Raw genomic sequence first — 20267 nt, 5'->3', positions numbered from 1 at the left:
CTGAAAGCACCCAAGTAGCGCCATGTGTCAAATTATCATTGAAGAATCGCTTCGTTTATCGAACCAACAAGCAAGCGAAAAGGCCAAAAAGCGCAAAAAGAAAAACTGAAAAGGCCGACGACACCGGGCCCCACAAACGACACTGTCGAATCCTACGTCACCACCCGCACGTGCACTGTTCCTCAATCGCCACGAAACGCAGCGATTCGCCATCACTGTCACTTTCTTCCCGCACACAAACACGTATATAAACCTCTGCCTTCCCGTCTTTATTTTTTTCCCTCTTCATCTTCTTTCTCTCTTCAGAAGAAACTAAAAATTTTAAAAAAATAAAAAAATAAAAAAATTAATTACCAAAAATAACAAAATATCCAAAACCCGCATTCCATTTATATCCAGATTCTAAAATCAAACCCAAATTTGCTTACCTCTTACATTACATTACACTCTGTTTCTGATTCTTTTATTTTCATTTTATTTTTCCCGTTAAAAATTACGGTTTTTTATTGAGGGAGAGAGAGAGAGAGAGATGGAAGCGACCGGAGCGGCGACAGCCACGGCGGCGGTTACCAGTGCAACAACGGCGGCGGTCCCATCGGGTTACGGGAATGTGTCTCTGTACGTAGGGGATCTGGAGCAGAACGTGAACGAGAGTCAATTGTATGATCTGTTTAGCCAGGTCGCTCAGGTTGTTTCCGTTAGGGTTTGTCGTGATCAGAGCAAGCGATCATCTCTCGGTTACGCTTACGTTAATTACAGCAATCCTCAGGACGGTACTAGTTTTTTTTTTTCCTCTAATTTTATTGATCAAATCAACAATCGAATAATTTAATCAATTAATCTCATTATATAAGCGAGATTATTATCATTTTTAATTTGATACCTAAATAGACTTGAAGACCGAAGATGACGTTCAATCTATTTTTAGATTTTTGTTATTGGATATAACATGTAATGTATTCTTGCACTTGTGTTTTGGTGATTGATTCCTTTGAGATGTGAGATTACTTGTGTAGTAAGAATCTACAGAAGTGGGAGATTAATGTTGTGTATGTATGCCTGTTTGTAACCGGATGTTTAAAAAATATTAAAAGTATGAAGTGTTCATAAGTTTACACATGTTTTGCTTATTCGATGTTTGGTTAAGCCTTAAATGGTTAATGTTTTCTAATGCAGCTGCTAATGCAAAGGAGGCTTTAAACTTTATGCCTATTAATGGGAAACCAATCAGGATCATGTATTCCCATCGAGATCCCAGTATCCGGAAGAGTGGATATGGGAATGTTTTTATCAAAAACTTGGACACATCAATTGATAACAAGGCATTGTGTGATACATTTGCTGCCTTTGGGACTGTGCTTTCTTGCAAAGTGGCTATTGATAGTAATGGTCAATCGAAAGGATACGGGTTCGTACAGTTTGAAAATGAGGAAGCTGCACAAAATGCTATCAAAATGTTGAATGGCATGCTAATAAATGATAAACAAGTTTATGTTGGTCTTTTTGTTCGACGCCAAGAAAGGGCTCAACAGAATGTCTCCCCAAAGTTCACTAATGTTTATGTCAACAATTTGGCAGAAACTGTGACTGATGAGGACCTTAAGAAAATTTTTGGCCATTTTGGTACCATCACCAGTGCAATTGTAATGAAGGACTCTGATGGAAAGTCTAGGTGTTTTGGTTTTGTTAACTTTCAGAGCCCAGATGCTGCTGCTGCGGCAGTGGAAAAGTTGAATGGGACTACCAACAATGACAAGGTTTGGTATGTGGGGAGAGCCCAGAAGAGAGCTGAAAGGGAGGCAGACTTGAGGGCTAAGTTTGAACAGGAAAGAATCAGTAGATATGAAAAACTCAAAGGAGCCAATTTGTATTTGAAAAATCTGGATGACAGCATAAATGATGAAAAACTGAAGGAGTTATTTTCTGAGTTTGGAACTATAACATCATGCAAGGTAATTGTAACTTTTTTGTGCTGATGCTAAAATGCAATTTTCGCTTTTTATTATTTTTTTCACCAATACAATTCTTTCAGGTCATGGTTGATCAACATGGATTTAGCAAGGGATCAGGTTTTGTTGCCTTTTCTATGCTTGAGGAAGCTACAAGGGCTGTAAGTTTCTACTGTTCAGTCTCAGAAAATTCTTTAGAACGAACCCCCCCCCCCCCCCCGGCACCTGTCAATTATTTGTTTTGTCTCATCAATGCATAAATTATTGCTGATATTTTCTTCAGTTGAATGAAATGAATGGGAAGATGATTGGCCGGAAACCTCTTTATGTTGCTGTGGCCCAACGTAAAGAAGAGAGGAAGGCTCGGCTGCAGGTGATCTTTGTGATTTCATCTTTTGTTCTAATATTGGAAACTTTATATTAGTTCATTTATCTAAACTGTTGTGTTGTTGTATCTGCGATTTGCACAACATGTGTGTTTTAATTGTTAATAGAAAGCCTTCTTTTCATCTTTTAATAAATAAATATTTTAAAATGTAGGAACGCATGAAATGCTGGTATGATTGATTTAGATGGTTGGAAGTTAGCACTGGTCACTCATATCTTGTTACACTTTTTGAGCCCAGTGATACCAATCTACATTGTCTTTTTCCTTCTTCAGGCACAGTTTGCTCAAATTCGAGCACCTGGTGGAATGTCACCACTGGCATCTGGAATTCCTGGCTATCATCATGGGGCGCCTAGGCTTGGTCCTCAGCAGCTTTATTACGGTCAAGGTACCCCAGGTTTAATGCCCCCTCAAGCTGCAGGATATGGTTTTCAGCAGCAAGTGTTTCCTGGACTGCGTCCTGGTGGACCAAACTATATAATGCCATATCATCTTCAAAGGCAAGTGCATCCTGGCCAGCGAACGGGTGTGAGAAGAAGCGGAAACACCCATCAGATGCAGCAGCCTCAGGTGCATTAAGTACTTTATTTTTTCAATTCTTCCCTTAAGCTGTTGGTCTAAAATAATTTCCTTTCATTATATATGGTACCATTATTTGCTCACCTGTGCTTTTAATTCTGGCCCACGTGTTCAATTCAGTTTATGCGTAACTCCAATCAGGGGATTAGATACCTGGACAATGCAAGAAACGGTACAGACCAATCTGTTGTTTCAATGGTGCCAGTGCCTTTCGAGGTTTCAGGGATGCCTGCAACTCCTGTAGAAACCCCACGGCCTGTGCCAGTGCCAATTTCAACTCTTACTTCTGCTTTGGCGTCTGCCAGCCCTGATGATCGTACCAGGGTATGTAATATCTTCCTTCCCCTTTAGTTGTAATCAGTCAAGTGTCTGAGATAGTATTTTGCTTTTATAGTTCCACTGGTTACTTAGTCATTCAGATGTGAAGCATAATTGTTGTTTTCTTGTTGCGCATACAGATGCTAGGAGAACAGCTTTATCCCCTTGTGGAGAATATTGAACCTGTTCATGCATCGAAGGTAACTGGGATGCTACTGGAGATGGACCAAACAGAGGTGCTACATCTCATTGAGTCTCCTGAAGCTCTGAAGACAAAGGTGGCTGAGGCAATGGCTGTACTCCAAGAAGCTGCAGCACGATCTGATGTAAACGAGAAGCTTGGCTCACTGGCAGTGAATGAATGAAGCGCCACAGATCCCTATGGTAAATACAATTCAGCCAGAGCCAGGAGCCAGTTTTTATCAGGCTTGAAGTTGATGAGCGCTTTTTTTTTTTTTTATGGAGTATTTACCCTAAACTATTTTTTTATGGAGTATTTACCTTAGACTAATTTTCTAGGATAATCAAAGGTTTTAGGATTATTTCTTAGACATCGAAGGTTTTAGATAGGATTGATAATTGGATTTTGGAGCTCTGCAATCATTTTTTCATTTACTTTTTACATAAATATTTCCCTGCTGAAACAGCAAATTTTCTCAAAGCACAAATTCAAGCAATGATTGTTCTTGAAATTGATCATAAATCATCTTGTTCTTGAAATTGATCATAAATCATCTTATTGTATTAAACATTCATCTTCGATTACAAAATCAAATGAAATCACAGTGAATGTCCTCTTCTCTCTTGATCATGTATTATGGTTTTCTCGAAATCACCAATGCTTCTCTATTTGCCCAAATGATCTGTTCGAAATTGCTTCCAGCTCACAAGTTGCAATTCATCTTCTTCTTCCTGTGTTAAGTAACTATTCCATTTCGAAGCACTCTTCCCCACTTTTGTTGGACATCGAGTCCCCTGCTCTCCAGCTTCTGTCATGTAATCATTCCATTGTAAAGCAGCCTTGGCCACTTTTTTCTGGCAAGTTTTCCTAGGCTCGATGTCATCTGGAGTCAAGTAATTCTTCTCTTTTGAAGGACCCATTGCCATTGTTGGCCATTGACTCCTCTGCTGCCCATCACCATCCTCTGTCAAGTAGTTGTCCCATTTTAAAGCAGCCTTGGCAACTTTTTCTTGGTGACTCCTAGGAGTGACGTCATCTTGAGTGTAATTACTCTGTTTTAACATACCCATTGCCATTGTTGGTGGACGAGCCCTCTTCTGCTCCTCATCTTCGTCATCTTCAGTTATGAACGTATGCCCTTTTGAACCAGAATTAACCTTTGCCGTTTGGCAAGTCTCAGGCTCCATGTCATCTTCGCTCAGGTATTTGCTCCACTTAGATACAACAGCTTTGGTCATTGATGGCCAACAAATGGTCGAGTCCCTTTCACCTTGAGTAGTAGTAGAACATTTTGCTTGCAGTTAAATAAACATGGTGAAGACAAAAGGGAGCATTATCCCACATGCTAATAAACAAACGCACATACCGGATCCGTACTCTTCTCCTTCTCCATCTCCGGTATGCGCACCATTAATGCTCAATTTGGGCTTCTTGTTCGGCATCTCAGTTCCAATTCTCGATTCAAGTCCATCTCCTACACATACTAAAAATACAAAAGTCACTGCTTAATCAATCAAAAATCGGCATTGGAACATGAGTGAGTAAATAAATAAATAAATATTTTTACTTGTATCTTTTGTTTTACCTTGTTGTTGTTGTTCTTCTTCTAGTTGATGAGATAGGGTTTGAGGTTTCTGAGACTGAGACATATTAAAGGACTGAACGAATTGACGGAGATCCTTGGCCATGTAGCCCTTAGCAAACACCTTCCGTACGGACTGCTTCTGGTTACAAACGACGCACGTCCACTTGTTGCCGCTCTTCTTCTGCTGCTTCACCTGCATCATCCAACACTCGCAGCATTGAACCGCAATGAACATCCTGCTCCCCATTGTCTTCTGCTTTTCGCCGCACCACAGCCCACAGGATTGCGATCAGTTTTTGACTTTTGGCTTTTTGTGTTTTTTTTTTTTCGTTTTATCCGAAATTTTTTGAATTTTGGCGCCACTTTTCAGGATTTAATATTTTGGGCTTAAGAGCCCAAATTTTGCAAGGCCACTGGGCTTCCGGTTCAATCACCATTCATTTCATGGTAACCCAAAAATGCTGGCATCCCATGTCCCCATTTATCGTCTTCTTTAGTGCTGTGTTTACTTGCTAGAGTAGAAATAAAGAGTGTGGATTTCTCCCACTCTAATATTTACTTCCTCAAAATGAGAAGGAATTAAGAATCTCACTTTGTGAGTCTCACTCATTTTTGGAGTGGGGAGTGGGAGTGGGAGTGGGACTCCCATTGGGGGAGGTGGGAGTGGGAATCCACTCCCACCTCTCCCTTTTTTACCCTTTTATTTTTAATTTAATTTAATATTTTATAATTAATAAAATAAAATAAATAATATTATTATATTTATTTGAATAATAATATTATATTTAACTAAATAATAATTTGTATTGATTATAAGTTAAAATTATTTTAAAATAATATTATTATATTAATAGAGAATTAATAAATATAATATTATTGTATTTATTTTAAAAATAATAGTACTATATTTATTTAATATTAATAATAATAAATAGTTTATTCTAAGAAAATATTAATTTTGTACTAAACAATATTATATGATTATTTTATATAATAATAAATTTAATATAATTAAATTAAATAAAATAAGGTTTCATTTTATATTAAAATTAATAATTTATTGTTCATAATTAAGAATATTAATAATTATAATAAATTTACAAATATAATAAAATAAATATTATGCATTAAATATATTTTTTATTAGTTTTATAATTAAAAATTATAATTTTTTAAATAAGGATAAAATTATAATTTAAAATTATTTACTCTCAATCCAAAACAAAATAAACACATAAATTAAATTCTGACCTCTATTTCATACTTCCATTCTAATGTAAGCAAATAACTTACTCCCACTCTCACTCCACACTTCCGATCCTAAAATTCACACTCTTCAAAATTCTCAATCCAATCCGATAAGTAATCGCTGCCTACAGCCACTACAAGTTAGTGCTCCTTTTGACGATCATTCGTCATTCATCACAACCATTATTTGCCAAAAACTTCAAAAGGCCCCAAGACTTTTAGTAACAGTCTCCCCACTTTATCATGTCAATGGACTCTCACATAGAGAAGGTGCTTTGGACACAGGACCAAATTTCTCGCCGAGTAACGGAGCTTGCCGCCCAAATCACCCACGATTTCAACTCCGTTTCCCCGCCGCCTGTCGTCGTGGGTGTCGCCACCGGAGCGTTTATCTTCTTGGCTGACCTGGTCAGAAATATTCACCTCCCTATCTCCGTTGATTTCATTCGTGCTGAATCCTACGGCTCCGGTACGCTCTCCAGTGGAGCCCCTGTTCTTTCCCTCGATTCGAAACTCGATGTTAAGGACAAGCACGTAATCTTGGTATTTCCCGTCAAATCTACTTATAAAATTTTTAATTCATATTTTATTATTTTAATTTTGAGTTGAGTGTTTAATTCAGTTATATCATTTCACGTCAGTCAGACTGTATACAGAATACAGTAGCATTTATTAGCATTTTATTTCTAAAGAGTAAACGTACTCTTGATAAATGGTGGTCAACTGACGCGGTGGCTAAGTTGGATTAGGCCATGTGTTTTAGTGAATCCATTAGAATTCAGTGTTTTAGTGCTGAGTTTTTGCCAAGTACTAAATCCATAGATTTTAGGTAAGAAAAATAGAAAAAAGTGAAAATTTAAAATAATTCTGACCATAATTCAATGCTCAGTAAAACTCATCTCATCACAGAAAACCTTCATCAGTGATACTGTATGTGGAAGATTTAACCCATTTACTTTTTTTGTCTTGTTTTTATATTAATGGGAAATTATCATTTGTATATCCTTAGTTTACTCCATTATCAAAAATACTACAACACTTTGAGAGTGTATCAATCGTCCACCCTAAGTTGACAAAATGTATCAGCTGACCACCAAACTGTTAGTTGCCGTTTAAGTATGATGACGTCAGAAGGGTAATTTGGTCTTTTCATATGATACAAGTGATAATTTAAGAGTATACAAGTGATAAAAAGAGAATTTAAGGGTATACACGTGATAATTTTCAAGGGTAAAATCGTCAATTCACTGTAACTCCGTTAACTTTCAAACGACAATTAACGGTTTGGTGGTCGGCTGATACATTTTGTCAACTAAAGGTGGACGATTGATACACCCTCAAAGTATTGCAGTATTTTTTATAACAGAGCAAATATAAGGTATATGAATGATAATTTCCCTATATTAACTACCAAACATCACTTGAATTTTTACACGGTACAAATCTTGATTCGACCAAATTGACATAAAGTTGAAAACCCGGCAAGTTTTACCCTTTTGTCCAAAATATAGTATCATATTATTTAGGACTCGATTTGTCAAGACTGGAAATATAGTTGCGACTTGTGAGTTATGATGTACATTCTTTAGAGACTTTTTGATATTAAATTGCTGAGTTTTTAGTTTCTCATGTTATGTGCAAAGCAAGGTACAATATGGGTATTTAAATTACTTTCTTGAAAAAGGGTTCCTCAGATTATTTTTTCTCCAGTGTAATAACAGATGCATACATTCCTTTGCTTGTACTTCTTTCCTCATTTTTTTTATCAAGGGCTTTTTATCACATCCAGGTTTTTTGTATGATAACAGATGCATACATTCCTTTGTTCTCAGGTCGAGGACATTGTAGATACAGGAACCACATTATCATCTCTTATTGCAAACTTGGTATCCAAAGGAGCATCTTCTGTCTCAGTCTGCACTTTCCTTGATAAACCAGCAAGAAGAAAGATTCAGGTGGAGCTAGTGGGTGAAGGAAAGTTCTATCGGGGATTTGAGGTAAGATGTGTGTGCAATTGTCTACATGAGCATGTTTTCTGTTTTCATGAGATGCATGCGCTTGCGCATATGTTGAGACAAATATGTCATTTGGTAACCTCCACCAACACTTATGTGGCATTCTTTTAATAGATAATTTGAACATGTTACATATGCAAGTCAATAATGTGCTAATGCTTGTCCAAAACATCATGGAATTAGATGTTTTTCCTCCCAACTTGACTGCAAATAGATCTTTATTCAGTGCTCACAATGATAAAAAATACATGAGGTTATTAAGTTCCTGCCGCCAGCATTTTGCCGCACTGCTAGCATTTAAGATGAGTATCCTAAATGCTTCTCCCGATGAAAATTCTCCATATGGATTATGGTGCTATTCAACTCCTAAACTAGTTATCATACTTGAGATTTTGGTCCTCAAAACCTATTAGACCTAGCTAATACAGTTTTAGGATTCCTTCCTTTATCATGCCTGTTTTGGCTGCAGAGCTATGTTACTTTAGCTTCATAACAATTATTATCATCATATCTCATTTATTCGTAATTTGTGGTCATGACTGATGACTGACATTATTTGGGATTTAAATATGATTGAGTTGTTTGCTTGTTTGGCAGTGTCCAGATTATTTCGTTGTGGGCTATGGAATGGACTTTGCTGAATTATATAGGAACCTGCCTTATGTTGGAGTGTTGAAGCCTGAATGCTACAAATAATTTTATCCGTCACTGGCTCTTTGACAGGGCGGTCAATAAACTTATTCTACAAATATAGACTCTTTGCAACTTCTACAGATTCTTGGCATTTGGTAATTGATGATAAATGCAGCTCTAATAGGCTCTCCTGATAAGATGAATGGTTTTTTCATTTGCTTGGTAAATTGTTATTGGTGTTATATACTTATAATGTTTCAAGCTCATTTTCGAAAGACGAGCCATTCTGACTGGTTATCGCCAGCAATTTTACCTGCAGTAACATGTAGCTGTGTGCCTATAGCTATCTGGTACACACGCAAAGCCAAGCTTCTACTAAATTGCAAAAGATTTAAAAAAAAACAAAAAAAAGAGAGAGAATAGTTAATTTCACCGTTCAGAATTGAACTTCAAGAGCATTTTGTTAATGAGTTTTAAATAAGAGAGAATAGCTAACAAATCCATGAAACAATGAGAGTTTTGTTGCCCATTTTTACAACGTTGAGGTCTGGCTGTTGCTGGGAACAAAACCCACCAATGTTTGTGTATTTTTTTTTTAATTTTTCTCTTTTGACCCAAAAAAAAAAAATTGAAGATGAAATCTGAGGAAATAAATAGGATTGCCTATTTTAATAAAATTATCAAAAATTTATGTCGGTAATTAATTCTATAATTTTGATCCAACAACGGCCATGAAAGCTGCATATGATATCTCATGCTTCTGTCTCCCTCCACCGAAGAACAATTCATCAAATACTTGGAAGGCGCCAAAGAACAAACAGAGCAAACAGAAGCACAAAAATTGAGAAAGAGAAAAAAAAATGAAGAGGACAGGCAAATCACTTGTCAATCTGGCAAAAGTCCTTTACTCGGTAAAACAAATAAAGTCTTCTCCAGTAATCAGGCCTCTCTCCACCAAAACCACCACCCCAACCGAAGAAACTCAACAGCGAGTTCCATCAAAACCCGAAAAAGACTCTTTCATTCTTGAAAACTTCAAGCTCAGAAAGCTTAAAGGCTCTGCTAAAACCAACAACCCAGAAAACAAACCTTCACCACCTCAACCAGAACAGCAACAACTATCAAACATTGCTTCTGAGAGGGAGAAAAGTAGTGGGTCTAATGCAGAAGTCGTGTCAAGTTTTCAAGAGCTGGGGTTGAAGGCGGAGATGATAAAGGCTGTTGAGAAAATGGGTCTTTTTGTTCCAAGCGAGATTCAGTGTGTTGGGATTCCGGCTGTTTTGAATGGCAAGTCTGTTGTTTTGAGCTCTGGGTCTGGCTCTGGTAGGACTTTGGCTTACTTGCTGCCTCTTGTTCAGGTATTTTCATATTTTTTGTTGGTTCTTAATTTTCAAAATAAGTCTCATAGGGTATGCTTGAGGTGCTGCGACTTTTTGTATTAACTAACTTTTGATTTTAGTTGATATAATTATGGGTGTTAAGTTATGAGATCCTGCCAAAACTGTAATGTTCTGCGGCTGCCTGCTGGCTACCCACATCTTTATTTTCTGTAATTCTTAATGATTGATTTCTCTTCAAATTTCATCGTAAATCAATACATTAATTTTTCTTTAAATATTTTCTTCTGTTTATTGAAGCTATAAAATGATTTTCATTTGTCATTGGTCCTGATCTTGATTGGAATATAGGATTGGTTATTTTGACGACTTGTTAATAGGTGTATTCTCAATTAGATGAAGAACATCATTTACAGTTGGTTGGTATTACGCAGATGCTGAGAAGAGATGAGGCATTGCTTCCTATGAAGCCTATGCATCCTCGAGCCATTGTGTTGTGTACCACAGAGGAATCCGCTGATCAGGTGCCTTGCACTCTTCTCTATTCTTTTACTTTCTAGAGAATCTATATTTTATATAGACCAGGGTGTGCTCACTTCTGAAAATCACCTTTCGATGGACTTTGCAAGGGTTTCCACATGGCAAAGTTTATCAGTCATTGTGCACGATTGGACTCTTCAATGGAGAATGGCGGTGTCAGCTCAAAAGCCCTGGAAGACGTGTCAAATGCCCCTATTGGCATGCTGATTGCGACCCCAAGTGAAGTTCTTCAACACATCGAGGACAGAAATGTTTCTTGTGATGACATCCGATATGTGGTGAGTAAGCTGTCATGCTAATTTGTTTCTCCAATGATACAGAAAGTCCTTTTCTGTTCTTTCCATGCTCTGTCATTTTTTCACGGATGCCTTGCATCAATGTATAGTTTTTCTTGAATTTTGAGAATTGCAAATGCTTGTATGTTCTTATGGAAAACTCCCTTTATCTTTATTGTTGACAATTATCTATTGATAGGTTTTGGATGAGGCAGACACCTTGTTTGATCGTGGGTTTGGTCCTGAAATTAGCAAAATTTTGAACCCATTAAAAGATAGTGCATTGAAGTCTAATGGCCAAGGATTTCAAACCATTTTGGTTACAGCCGCAATTGCCGAGGTAAAAACATGCATTAACTCTCTGGAGAGTTTTGATATGTTGACTCATGCCACAAAAAACAAGTCAAAAGTAAGACATTAGCCCCACATGGCCCACATGCATGTTACTCATTCTTGCATTATTTTTGTTGGATGTAAGTTACAAGGAATGTAACTTAAGAGATTGCCTTGTAATTTTTCTATTCCTCACAAAATTCTGAACTAATATTATCTAGTCAAACTGCATGTTTATTGTTACTATTTGACAATTCCAGATGCTGGGTGAACAGCTATCTTCCCTTATGGAGTGTCTTGAGCGTGATAATGCTGGAAAAGTGACTGCAATGTTGCTCGAGATGGACCAAGCAGAGGTATTCGATCTCACTGAATCTCAAGATGCCCTGAAGAAAAAAGTAGTCGAGGCTATGGATTCCCTTCATTTATCAGCACCAGGATCTTGAGATTGCAGTTCAGCTTGGTTCATTCCTCTATTTGTTAGATAGGTTTAGATGTTTCATCTGGCCGGGGAGTAACTAGCAGCTTGATCACGACAACAGTTTTGGGTTTCTGACTTGGGTGTGGAGGGATGAAGGGTTGCTAAAACAAATGCGATGATGTACATAAAACTTTTAATATGAAATCTTAAACTTGTGGCAAGTTTCGCATAGTCTGTCTGTGTTTGACTACTTCCAAAAACTAAAAAATAAAAAAGTGTTGACCGCTTGACATGTATCGATTACAGGGACTCGGCTGATGAAACCAAACCAACCCACCGTTGAATGAAATTTTAGAAAATGAACAATTTACATTGACATCCTTGTTGTTTTGGTAAAATGAGAATAAACTATAAGTTTCATTGATTGATCAATTAAATCTCCTCGTGATGGATTATCGAGAGAGAGTTACTGCCATAAATGCTATTCTAGATTTCCAGCCCAACTCAGTCTCGGTCCGTCAAGCAAACAACATGCCCAAATAAATTTATAAATAAATAAAACAGATAAACCAACACAGATAATTCAATAATTCATGAACTAAAAAAAACCAAAAACCTCAACAGGACTAAAACCCCGGATCACACAACTCAAAAAATAAGGCCACGCTGCTGTCTGCAGAAATGCAAAATGCCATGGCGTTAGCAACAACAAAAACAATCCTCTCACTCTCTTTGCTATCATCAGCCAAACGCTACCGCCCATTTCTCAAATTCCCTAAAAATCCCAGTTTTAGGGTTTTTCCGGGGTTTAGATCCTTGTGCAGTACTTCAGCACCCACCGCAACCATTGAGCCACCAGAAAGTCCAGAACAAGTGAGGCACTCGATTCTTCTTGATAGGCTGAGGGCTAGGCATCTTAAGGGCCCGAGCAAAACAACCCCGCAATCCAAAACACAAGAATCACTGACTTCTATTGCAAGGGAAGGTAAAGGTGAGGACTTTGATGAGAAGAAGAAGAAGAAGAAGGTTGTGAGTGTGGGAAGTTTTGAAGAGTTGGGATTGAGTGAGGAGATTATGGGGGCTGTGAGAGAAATGGGTATTGAAGTTCCTACTGAGATTCAGTGTATTGGGATTCCTGCTGTTTTGGATGGCAAAAGTGTTGTTTTGGGTTCTCATACTGGCTCTGGCAAGACCTTAGCTTATATGTTGCCTCTTGTTCAGGTAAATTTTTGTTTCTGTCTTATGATTTGTTTGTTTGGCTTTGTGAATTTTGGCTCAAGTTTTGACTTTTGGTCTGCTACAAAACATTCATTTTTATTCATTTGCGTGTTATTTGAGCAACTTTGGTTTTTTATCACATTTTACTGTCATTTGAGCAATTTTGGGTTTTGATTACATTTTGCTTTGTGGGTCGTCTAAAAGGGATTCCATTTGGTTCATTTGTGTGTTATTTGGGACAAATTTGATTTTGCCATTTTTTCTTTTCAGGTTAGATTGAGGTATGAGTCCAAGATGATGTTTTATTGAGTTTTGAGTCTCTTGTTAGCTTTCTAAACATATACACTGTATTGTAAATTTTATTTGTTTTTTCATTTTTCTTTTTCTTTTTTTGCTTGATTCATATAACTTTTGACTTTTTTTTTTTAGTGTCTGTAACATGCTGTAGCTTTCTGTGTGTCTTTTCAGAAACCCCATCCTTTTGATTGGGGATATGTAAATTCATCAAAATGTATCTTATTTGTTGAGTTGGATTTTCAAGATTGCTGATATCTGGAATATGATTACATACTGCCTGTGCCAGAATCAGAGTTTCACAGTAGAAATTTTTGAATTTGCAGTTGCTGAGACATGATGAAGCAATGCTAGGTGTACTAATGAAGCCCAGGCGTCCACGTGCTGTTGTGTTATGCCCCACTAGGGAGTTGTCTGAGCAGGTTTTTATATAGTTATTTAAAATTGGAGCTAACTCAATTACAGGTAGTGAAATTGATGCAATTAAAAATGTTAAAATGGTTTTTGCAGGTTTTTCGTGTAGCAAAATCCATTAGCCATCATGCAAGATTCAGATCTACCATGGTCAGTGGTGGTGGCCGGTTGAGACCCCAGGAAGATTCATTAAATAACCCTATTGACATGGTAGTTGGGACCCCTGGTAGAATTCTTCAACATATTGAGGATGGAAACATGGTTTATGGTGACATCAAATACTTGGTGAGTTCTTCTGGTGTCCTGCCTTGAGAGTTAAGTCTTTTTCAAGGACCATTTGAGTTATTGTGCTATTATAAGTACTATTGCCTTGCTTTGGCTGCAGTTCATCGTTTTAATAATTTTTTTAGTAGGTGTTGGATGAAGCAGACACCATGTTTGATCGTGGATTTGGTCCTGACATACGTAAATTCCTTGTTCCATTAAAGAATCGGGCATCAAAACCCAATGGCCAGGGATTCCAGACTGTATTGGTTAGCGCAACAATGACAAAGGTATCTGTCTCTTGCCCTTGTATCTTACTGAACTGCTGCATGTGTTTTATGGGGTTATGCACAAAACTTGCCAAAACATGGTAGTTTCCAGAAATCTCAATGTCAATGGTCATGAATGAACTTTTTTGTTTGTTGATAAAGGTTTAGTTTAAACTACTTGTATAACTGGCATTCTTGAGTTTCTTCAGGCAGTGCAGAAGCTGGTGGATGAGGAATTTCAAGGAATAGCACATTTACGAACATCGACACTGCATAAAAAGATTGCTTCTGCTCGACATGATTTCATCAAACTTTCAGGGTCTGAAAACAAGCTGGAAGCATTGCTACAGGTCTGCCTTTGTGGTTTGTTTGTATTTTAATTTTAGTCATGGCTATTTGTTTGAACTAGAGAATATTGGTAGTTGTAACATCAGAATTTTGTGAGAGCAGGTTCTTGAGCCAAGCTTGTCTAAGGGAAACAAGGTGATGGTTTTTTGTAACACATTAAATTCTAGTCGTGCTGTTGATCACTTCCTGAATGAGAATCAGATTTCTACTGTTAATTACCACGGTGAGGTGCCAGCACAAGAGAGGTGAGATGATACAATATATAATCTCCTTTTATAGTGTCTGTACGAGAGCCAACTGTTTTTCTTTTAAATCCAGGGTTGAAAATCTCAACAAATTTAAGAATGAAGATGGAGATTGTCCCACATTGGTCTGCACAGACTTGGCTGCGAGAGGACTGGACTTGGATGTAGATCATGTTATCATGTTTGATTTCCCCTTGAACTCTGTAAGTATATCTGTTGTCAATTTGTTGATTGTCCAATATTTTTGCCCCTTCCCCACTGCTATTTCTGCTTCTTTTAATCTTTGGAGTTTAAATCCTACTTTTTTTTGCCCTTTTAGATTGATTACTTGCATCGCACAGGGAGAACTGCTCGCATGGGTGCAAAAGGTACACCAATTCTTGTCAATTTAGATTCTTTTCTTATGACAACTGAAAGTTTCAGTATTTGGAATGAGACATGAAGGATAGTGCTCGGCTCTGGCTGGCCAAATTCCTTCTAACAATGTATTGCATGTAAATCCATCTGAATGTGTCTGTCCCTCCTTTGTGAATCAGTGGTGTCCCAATGGAACTATTTGGGTTTACATTGTCTATCCTGCTCAGTATTTGCATGATAAGCCCATTATTTGCCTGTGATTAGCTGCACGGTGACTTTTCTCTAGTCTAGTAATTTTGAAATTCTGTGCATTTCTTCTGACATCTGGAACTGCGGAGCTAAATTCCTCAGTTATATTACATTATCCTGTTATCTTCTGTTATCTTCTCAGGGAAAGTGACTAGTCTGGTGGCTAAAAAGGACGTGTTGTTAGCTGATCGTATTGAGGAGGCAATAAGGAAGAATGAGAGCTTGGATGCTCTCACTAAAGATAATGTCCGAAGAGATGTTGCCAGGACTAGAATAACTGAGCAGAAGGGGAAGACTGCTGCTAAATTGATGAAAGTGTCGCGCCAGAAAAACAAGACTAAAGCTGCATTGGAGAAATCATCCCAGACCTCAGGAAGAAAATCTTCGGTAACAAAATCTGGAAAAGCATCGACTCCAGCAAAATCTTCCAAGGCAGCAGTTAAGATATCAAAGCCAGTGAAGACCTTCACTGGAAGCAGAAAATCCTCACCTGCAAGCAGCTCCAGAAAAGCATCTTCGGGTGGGAAGATGGGTGCTGGGAAGTCTGGAGCTTCAAAACTGAGTGTTGTTGGGTTTAGGGGAAGGGCTTCATATTCTGACAAGAAAGCATCATTGAGGCCCAGTTGATTGTAACATTTCGAATCAAGTATACATTGTCCATTTTTCCTCCATTTAATTTTAAAATTTTGCATATGAAAATCTTTTTGTTGTTTCGTTTACTGTATTTTACCATCATCATGGAAATAGTAGTCTCGAGTTTCTGTTGACAAATTATGCAATCTGTGTGTAGCCAAATGCATAAAATTTGAATATATGGAGAGAGGATCATTCTCGATTTACAAGCATCGATTTTACATTCATTTCAACAAAGAAAGTAAAAGTCCAACGGAACTAAGACTCGTGTGGTTCAGTACTTGCCGTGAGAACTTTAACTCTGCTTGGTCAAGTGTTTCCGGTTAAGGAACTTTGAACACCAGAGCAGAATCTGTAATTTTAGTTGATTATTTATTCTCTCTTCTTACTTCCAAGTGAGTAAAGGGAGCTGAGGCTTGGCAGGAGTAACCACGTTTCCCTCTGAGTCGTATATTATGACACCAGAAAAATCTGGCAACTGACACTTTCCGCCCATGATTATGTTCTTCTGCCAAATCGGAACTCCCTGTTGTTCACCACTAAACCCGCTTTGATCATCATCCTTGAGTTGATATTCCTGGAATTCAGTAGGACTTTGCAGCATAACTTCATTGTTAAGCTCTATAACAGGTTCATCCTCTAGCTCCAGGAACTCATAGCAAGCTCTCCAACGACGTGACTTCCGCGAATGAGAAGCACATGCGAATAATGCAAAGACGCACAGGAGAAGCGACACGGCAGCTAGGGCTGTCTGAGACGTGCCGGGTGGTGGCTGCGAGAAGTGAAGCGGGCGAGCCATGGAGAACTCTGATCTCGGTGATGCTCGGTTGGTTTGTGTGAGAATGAGACATTGGGAGGTGGACTACGGAGTTCATATAACGCTTGACAAATGGGTTTGTTGAGTTTGATAGATTTGTTAGTGCAAATACAAATTTAGTTCGAAAATTTTTTACTTGGCCCATTTCTCTTTGATGATTCGGTTCAACTCTGGTTCTGGGACAGTTGGACCTATTCCAAAACTAGTTTCGTTCCCTAGGAAGCAAACAAAAGAACAGTTGAAAGAAATTTTAACTTTGTTTTTTTTTTTTTTTTGGTTTATAATAATTTTAACTTTGATTATTATGAATAAATAGCCAAATTTTGTTGCCCCCTTGCAGATTGGTCTGATTTTAGTCGAATCCTATCCTGATGTGAAAAAGTAAAATATAAAATTGCAACATTTTCCATCATGCTTTTAACTTGGATCATATACCCACAAGTTTTCCATACAGATTTTACTTTTAAACAATAGGCAGGTTAAAGCAAAGATAAACGTTGAAGCTGATGGAAGCTCTCAGTCACTTTGGAGATCTCTTGATCTAATTATTTTATTCTGCATTTATAAAGAGTTGAGAACCGATTTAAAGCAGTTCAATATAGCAAATCGTAGCATAACATTTAAAAGAAAACTGGTGTTAGTGACATTTTAACATTCATTCAGCATTTACAAGGTCACGGGCAGTCGTATCGCTTTCCCTCTAGGTGAGCCTACAGAAAAGTGTTTGTTGAAAGACATGTCGTACGTTAATCATTTGTTAAACGAGGCTGTCGTAGACAAGTCATACATTTCAATTTTCAACTTCATGCCAAGGCAAGGCTAATGTTCCTTTCCTCTTTTGTCATCTCTGTTTATTATCCCTCCTCTGTTAAAAACCCTAACACCCAAAAATGAATAAAAGCTCCCAAATTTCACTCTTAAAATCACTCTTGAAGAACCCTTTTCAATCTTCACCAAAACCCACATCTCCATGTTCCCTCAATGTAATCACTCAACAACTTGCTTTCAACTCGGTCCTTCTCCCTAACTCTAACTCAACTCAACTCGGCCCCGACTCTGTCCCATTCTCAACGCTGCATTCATTTCCACACTCGAAGCCGTTACCCCACCTCGTAAAGTCTCATCAAAACCCAAGAAGTTGCTACTCCAGTGAGTCGGGAGCTCAGTCAGGGAAGGGGTTTGACTACAACGGGGAAGTGGATATGATAAACCTCAAATTTGCAGAGGCGAGGGAGGAGATAGAGATGGCAATGGAATCAAAGGAGACTGTGTACTTTGATGAAGAAGCTGAGTGTGCTAGAGCTGCAGTGAAGGAAGTTTTGGACTTGTTTAATGGGCTGTTGTGTAAGCTGAGGGAGAGTGAAAAGGAAGCTTTACAGAGGTCTATGGGACTCAAGATTGAGCAGTTAAAGGCTGAGCTTCAGCAGTTGGATGACTGAGTGACGGTAAAAAATCGGAGCTTCAGCAGTTGGATAAAGCATTATTGGTACAATTTATTGTAGTGAATTGCAGATTATCTTGAATAATGAGCTATGAGAATTTGGATCTTCTCGATGTCTTAGGACCTTGATATTAGTATATAACTTGGGCTGCTATTTTTAACTGCCTTGCTTTGAATAAATTTTTTAAAGTGAAAATATGGAACCCAAAGTGTTTTGGTACTTTGTTTACTACCCAATTATACTCAACATATATGGTGATTTGATTCCCACAACATTTGTTGTTTTATTTTATTTTTTTATAGTGATTTCATTCCACCACATTTGTTGTTTACGACCCAATTATACTCAACACATATGGTGATTTCATTAGTTTTCTCATTCATTATAAAGCATTATTGGTACAATTTATTGTAGTGCATTGCAGATGATCTTGAATAATGAGCTATGAGAATTCGGAGCTTCTTGATGTCTTAGGACCTTGATATTAGTATATTACTCGGGCAGTTATTTGTAACTGCCTTGCTTTGAATAAATTTTTGAAAGTGAAAATATGGTACCCAAAGGGTTTGGTACTTTGTTTACTACCCAATTATACTCAACATAGATGGTGATTTCATTCCACAACATTTTATTTTATTTGATAGTCATTTGTTAATTAAAAGTAAAGACAAACATTCCCCCAACTATATTTTTTCTTCTTGGTTTTTATGTGTGATTAGATGAGAATAAACTAAATATAGATGAGCTCAATTGTTGATGATTTTATGCTAAGCTAAGCGTCTACCTGCTTTCTCATATATATTGCAAGTGCATGGTTTGATGGGTTAAGGCATTCACATCATGCATCTATTGATTGGATTCCGAGTGTTTAATATCAATTTAAATTTTGTGCCTTGTCAACAATTAGGTAGAATAATTTCTCTTTGCTGCAAAACAATTCTATCAATTCTATCATGCAATCCTTGGAATGAGTTCTTATTTGCACTTTAAACACAACTCAAAAATTTTAGCCGTGTGTCCAACTCAGACAGAAGTTCTCACAATCATGCCAGCTGAACCGTAACATTGTATGCAAATCAGAATACTGTGTAAGCAGACATGTGTAACATGTTGCCTCAGTTTTTCAGAAGTCTAAGGAACTTGGTCCTGTCCTCAAAGTAGTAAAATCGCCATGAAGTAATGTCATTTTATATTTTTCAGTGTTGTGGTTGGCAGAGCAGGTAAGTATGTTAGTAGCTTTGTTATATGTTAGAACCGGTCATATCTCATATAATGACTCGGATTTGTGTAAAGGCCATTGTTCAAAACATAATTTGGTGAAACTTTTCTACAAATTTAACCTATTCTTGTCTTTCATACTACTGTGAGTTAATAATGATTCTATTCCATATTTGTGAAAGGGATTGGAAAAAAATTGCATGCAATATGCTTTTTCTGTGCTTTGTACTCTTAAAGTAGTGGAGTTAATCTAGCCCTGTATTTTAAATGATGCTAAAATTGATCCTAGACACATATCTGCAACTGCAACTCAGTATATGTTGTCTGAACTGATTATCTAGGAAGATTTGGATGAACTCTGATTTATTAAAGACACAATTATATAAATGGTAACATCATGCTGCATATTCGTAACTATCTGTTTGGCCAGAGAAGCAACCTGGAAAGGGGAACCAGAACTGCATTTCAAAATCTGAAAACCTGTCATATGAATTATTGAAACCGAGTTTAAGATCTACAGACCCACACCTCTTAGTTTTGATTACTAGGGAAAACTTTGAACTTCAATATTTTATATGCACATTTCATATGAGTTGGAGCAAATTAGCTCTCCAATTTGCAGCTTCTTTTTAAAGATTTAGGATTTTTGTCTCGTCTACTCTTTCAATCATATACACATTCCTAGGTTATCTGACTA

The 20267-nt window shown here is 37.4% G+C and overlaps 7 protein-coding genes across 11 annotated transcripts; 5 read left to right on the top strand and 2 right to left on the bottom strand.

Annotated features, from left to right (window-relative positions):
• The first annotated feature begins 87 nt into the window (after positions 1-87).
• Positions 88-3845, top strand: LOC102615487 (polyadenylate-binding protein 3). The gene is made up of 7 exons (XM_006473814.4): positions 88-773; positions 1177-1952; positions 2033-2110; positions 2233-2322; positions 2611-2907; positions 3037-3240; positions 3375-3845. The coding sequence occupies exons 1-7, from the start codon at positions 530-532 to the stop codon at positions 3597-3599; spliced, it is 1914 nt and encodes a 637-aa protein (XP_006473877.2). The 5' UTR covers positions 88-529; the 3' UTR covers positions 3600-3845.
• Positions 3846-3936: 91 nt separating this feature from the next.
• LOC102615213 (uncharacterized) lies at positions 3937-5654 on the bottom strand. Of its 2 annotated transcripts, none has more exons than XM_052442815.1 (3): positions 5001-5654; positions 4782-4889; positions 3937-4685 (listed from the first exon to the last, which is right to left on the bottom strand). In XM_052442815.1, exons 1-3 carry the CDS (start codon positions 5245-5247, stop codon positions 4081-4083), a joined length of 960 nt encoding a protein of 319 aa, XP_052298775.1. In that variant the 5' UTR covers positions 5248-5654; the 3' UTR covers positions 3937-4080. The 2 variants fall into 2 exon arrangements, with proteins under 2 accessions (XP_052298775.1, XP_052298774.1); XM_052442814.1 differs by having other exon boundaries at positions 4782-4898; positions 5001-5651.
• Positions 5655-6377: 723 nt separating this feature from the next.
• Positions 6378-9162, top strand: LOC102612345 (uncharacterized). 2 transcript variants are annotated; one of them, XM_025096129.2, is made up of 3 exons: positions 6378-6791; positions 8057-8245; positions 8861-9162. In XM_025096129.2, exons 1-3 carry the CDS (start codon positions 6492-6494, stop codon positions 8957-8959), a joined length of 588 nt encoding a protein of 195 aa, XP_024951897.2. In that variant the 5' UTR covers positions 6378-6491; the 3' UTR covers positions 8960-9162. The 2 variants fall into 2 exon arrangements, with proteins under 2 accessions (XP_024951897.2, XP_024951898.2); XM_025096130.2 differs by having other exon boundaries at positions 6393-6791; positions 8081-8245.
• A 148-nt stretch (positions 9163-9310) lies between these two features.
• Positions 9311-12036, top strand: LOC102611854 (DEAD-box ATP-dependent RNA helicase 39-like). Of its 3 annotated transcripts, none has more exons than XM_025096128.2 (5): positions 9311-10254; positions 10614-10757; positions 10863-11051; positions 11248-11388; positions 11657-12036. In XM_025096128.2, the coding sequence occupies exons 1-5, from the start codon at positions 9757-9759 to the stop codon at positions 11825-11827; spliced, it is 1143 nt and encodes a 380-aa protein (XP_024951896.2). In that variant the 5' UTR covers positions 9311-9756; the 3' UTR covers positions 11828-12036. The 3 variants fall into 3 exon arrangements, with proteins under 3 accessions (XP_024951896.2, XP_024951895.2, XP_006473147.2); XM_025096127.2 differs by having other exon boundaries at positions 11642-12036; XM_006473084.4 differs by having other exon boundaries at positions 9359-10254; positions 10668-10757; positions 11642-12036.
• A 343-nt stretch (positions 12037-12379) lies between these two features.
• Positions 12380-16174, top strand: LOC102611560 (DEAD-box ATP-dependent RNA helicase 39-like). Its single transcript, XM_006473083.4, has 9 exons — positions 12380-13023; positions 13641-13736; positions 13825-14013; positions 14142-14282; positions 14471-14611; positions 14712-14854; positions 14928-15057; positions 15174-15222; positions 15603-16174. The coding sequence occupies exons 1-9, from the start codon at positions 12484-12486 to the stop codon at positions 16085-16087; spliced, it is 1914 nt and encodes a 637-aa protein (XP_006473146.2). The 5' UTR covers positions 12380-12483; the 3' UTR covers positions 16088-16174.
• A 73-nt stretch (positions 16175-16247) lies between these two features.
• On the bottom strand, positions 16248-17481 carry LOC102611278 (hypothetical protein). The gene has a single exon (XM_006473082.4). It carries the CDS (start codon positions 16890-16892, stop codon positions 16479-16481), a length of 414 nt encoding a protein of 137 aa, XP_006473145.2. The 5' UTR covers positions 16893-17481; the 3' UTR covers positions 16248-16478.
• Positions 17482-17597: 116 nt separating this feature from the next.
• Positions 17598-18571, top strand: LOC102610974 (embryogenesis-like protein). Its single transcript, XM_052440624.1, has one exon. The coding sequence runs from the start codon at positions 17801-17803 to the stop codon at positions 18347-18349; it is 549 nt and encodes a 182-aa protein (XP_052296584.1). The 5' UTR covers positions 17598-17800; the 3' UTR covers positions 18350-18571.
• The last annotated feature ends 1696 nt before the right edge of the window (positions 18572-20267 follow it).

This window comes from Citrus sinensis, chromosome 5 (genome assembly GCF_022201045.2).
Source record: "Citrus sinensis cultivar Valencia sweet orange chromosome 5, DVS_A1.0, whole genome shotgun sequence".
NCBI lineage: Eukaryota > Viridiplantae > Streptophyta > Magnoliopsida > Sapindales > Rutaceae > Citrus > Citrus sinensis.
The sequence above is the reverse complement of the archived record's forward strand: the minus strand, read 5'-3'. Positions and strand labels throughout refer to the sequence as shown.